We start from the raw sequence: 3,100 nt of genomic DNA, 5'->3' as shown, positions 1-3,100 counted from the left end.
TCAGTGACTGAATCAGGTGTGTTGGAGCCAGGAAAAACGTAAAACATGTAGGGCTGCGGCCCTCGAGGACCAGGATTGCCCACCCCTGTGTTAAGAGAAGCATTCAAAGATTTTTTTGTTGTTGCACGTTTCATAAAGTGATTCATTAGATATTGTGAGAACAGACAAATATACAAACACACACACACACGCACGTTTGTTCTTCTATTCTCATGAAGACTTTGCGTTAGTTTCCATTCATTTACCGGTCATTTTTACAGCCTAACCCTGACCCACCAATAATAATCCCCCCGACGGGGACAGGACTTTTGTCCCCATAAAAGACAGTGGGTCCTCTCACCAGGTGTGTACCAGGAAAATGATCAAAAATGGTTCCCACCAGATAACAAAAACATGTACACACATTCACACGGGCAAAACAGGCAGGTCGTTTTCATCATATTTTTCATCATGTTCAGTCCAAGCATACAAATTAAATTGTAGAATTTGTGTAATGAAGAAGTTACTTCTAGCACAAAGAAACTGTCATATTTAAGTTGATCTTTTTCTGCACTCTGCCAAGTAATTGAGGCGTCTGGTGAGAGGAAGGAGAAGAAGAAGAAATTGTGGCTGTGCGTCATCTTCTGCCCCACTTTCCATTGTCGTCTCCTTTCGTGGTGGCTTTTAAAGCAGCAACCCATTTTTATCAAAGCCTCACCTAAAGCTAACAAGAACCCGAACCTCTCCCAGTCCCAGTCCCGGCAAAACGCACAGACGTGGGTGACACAAAGCACACGGCTCGCTGGGGAACTCTTGGGTGGGTGGGTTGGGGGGGTGGGGGTAAGAGAGGACTTTGACAAAGTGTGTGAGCTCAAAGCCACAGAAGCAGTCCCTCAGTCTTTAATGTGTTTCTGTTTCGAGATGTCGCAGTTTCTGAAGGTGGTGGATGGAAAAAAAAGTTGACTTCATATTAGAACTGTTTGCAGGTTGGGACAATCACCTGTTTTGATTTTTATTTAGAAATGCACACTGAAAGCCAAAGATGGAAAATGAAGGCTTTTTTTTGTCTCCCAAGGCAAATTAAAGGCCCAGCATTTCTTGAAGAAATGCACATTGCCTGCCGCCTTCCATAGTTTTAGAAAACCCAAGTTGTTTTGATCCTCTGTGGATCATTTTAAGTTGATTTGCCAAACCCGTGTGCCATATTCAGTTGAATGACTCTGCTTCTACAACGTCTCAATATCCACAAAATTGACTGAATTATATTAATTTGAGTTTTAAGGTCAGTTGGATGTGCAGCTATCTTAAATCCTTGACTCTAAAAGGCAATTAATGTTAGATTTACACCCAATGAACTTTTACAGCAAGCTTCATCCAGTGATCCATGAAATATTTTGCTAACAGACACTCAAACGTGTAAGCAATAACATCTTCTACATTTGGTTTTCCAGCTGCAGGTGATAATAAAGCCAGAAAACTGTGACAGAACACATGAAATATCAAATAACGGTGATAGAAATTTTATGGTATGGGCTCGTTTTAAAAAAAATCTCTTTTAGGTGAATCAGTGCAGCTCTTTAGGGCCTAATTTTCTTTTTTTTTTAAGTGATCATCTTATAGAGAACTGCTAATGTAAATCCATCAAGGTCATAGAGGAAAACCTGAATAGCTGTAATCTTCATTAATGTGAAATGAATGGAGAATACGCAGGCCAGAATGACAAGTGCAGGAGCGCCTCGAGGTGTGTGTGTGTTTGTGTGTGTGGTGGAGAGTTTTCGTAGAATACTGATAACGGAGTTTCAGAGCAAAAAGTAGCAATATTTGCTGTTTAGCTTTATTTCCTGTCTGAAAATTTCTACTTTTATCTCATACGCCATTGTACTATAAAAGGCCGTGCACACACTTACACTCAGGCACCAGCTGCAGAGACATGAAATATATCCTACTGTAAATAAGCCTGAACAGGAACACTTTAAGAGGAGCAGCATTATGCATAGTCTCGCCCCAGGTGTCTCCCATTGGTGTAGCTTCAGATGACTCCATGTAGGCCAAAGTGTGAAGAAGAGAAGAGAGGTTTTATTGCATTAACACCCACCGCATGTACCTTTTTCTTCCTCTTCTTGTTGTTTTTCTTCACTTCTCCCTTGCAAGTCACCTGTGTCATGAGCTGTGGTGAAGAAAAGAAAAATTTTAAAAAAGAGAGGATGTCGCGTAATGGAGGCTGACTGATGGGATATATAGAGAAAAGGGTGCATTAATAAAGCATCAGAATTAATTAAAATTCCAAGCAGAGTGTTGGCTTTGGAGAGGGTGATGGTAGGAAACAATTTGGTTGCCAGATTGGTATAACCTACTATCCATGTGGGTTTGTGTTGCTGCCTATGAAGCATCTGCAAAGTGAACTTATACAGAACTGTTACTGCAACTGTCCTTTTTTCAGATCTCACACATTCATTTGTCAAACCTTATTTTTTACATTTTATTTTTGCATTTTTTTAACTGAAATAAAGTGCATTTGTTCTCAATCAGTTCTCTTCCTTTCCTCTTGTGTTGCCAACAGCCAGACCCACAAGGCCGGGACATCGCCATCCGTCCCTTCTTGGAGCACTGTGAGAACACCCACATGACCATTTGGCTTGGCATCGTCTATGCCTACAAGGGACTGCTAATGGTGAGAGAACACATAGTCTGACACAAAATCCCCGTCTGGACACATGCATTAGTACCCACTTACACTCTGTACCAAACTGATATGCTGTTGGAACGTATCTGCTGCTGTGACTCTTTATAAACATTGATTCATAAAGCTCAGTACCTTCTTTTTTAAATTAAGTATATATTCTAGAATTGTTACATACATGACTCTCTGCAGACTCAATTCAGCCTTAAAATCAGTGTAAAAAAACTTTTTTGTGCCATCCTATCCAATTGTTCAAATCATAAACAAAAAAAATACAATTTAATAAGCTGCTCTAGCAAAGAAAATAGGCTTTGGAAAATTAAAATAAAATAAACCAGATTGTTGCCATTTAAATTACTATAATGAATAATACTTTTAATAATGTTAATTAACTCTGATTAATTTATTTCACCATAATTATCAGTCAGACTGATTTACTCC

General features: G+C 39.5%; 1 protein-coding gene across 1 annotated transcript in view; it reads left to right on the top strand.

Moving 5' to 3' along the window:
* gabbr2 (gamma-aminobutyric acid (GABA) B receptor, 2) overlaps positions 1-3,100 on the top strand; it is a 208,860-nt gene that overhangs the window by 192,892 nt on the left and 12,868 nt on the right. Inside the window, exon 14 of the mRNA XM_014005665.1 lies at positions 2,540-2,650. Within this exon, the coding sequence (XP_013861119.1) occupies positions 2,540-2,650 (111 nt within the window). The remainder of the gene's footprint in view (positions 1-2,539; positions 2,651-3,100) is intronic.

This window comes from Austrofundulus limnaeus, unplaced genomic scaffold (genome assembly GCF_001266775.1).
Source record: "Austrofundulus limnaeus strain Quisiro unplaced genomic scaffold, Austrofundulus_limnaeus-1.0 Scaffold32, whole genome shotgun sequence".
NCBI lineage: Eukaryota > Metazoa > Chordata > Actinopteri > Cyprinodontiformes > Rivulidae > Austrofundulus > Austrofundulus limnaeus.
This window is presented reverse-complemented; position numbering and strand designations above follow the sequence as displayed.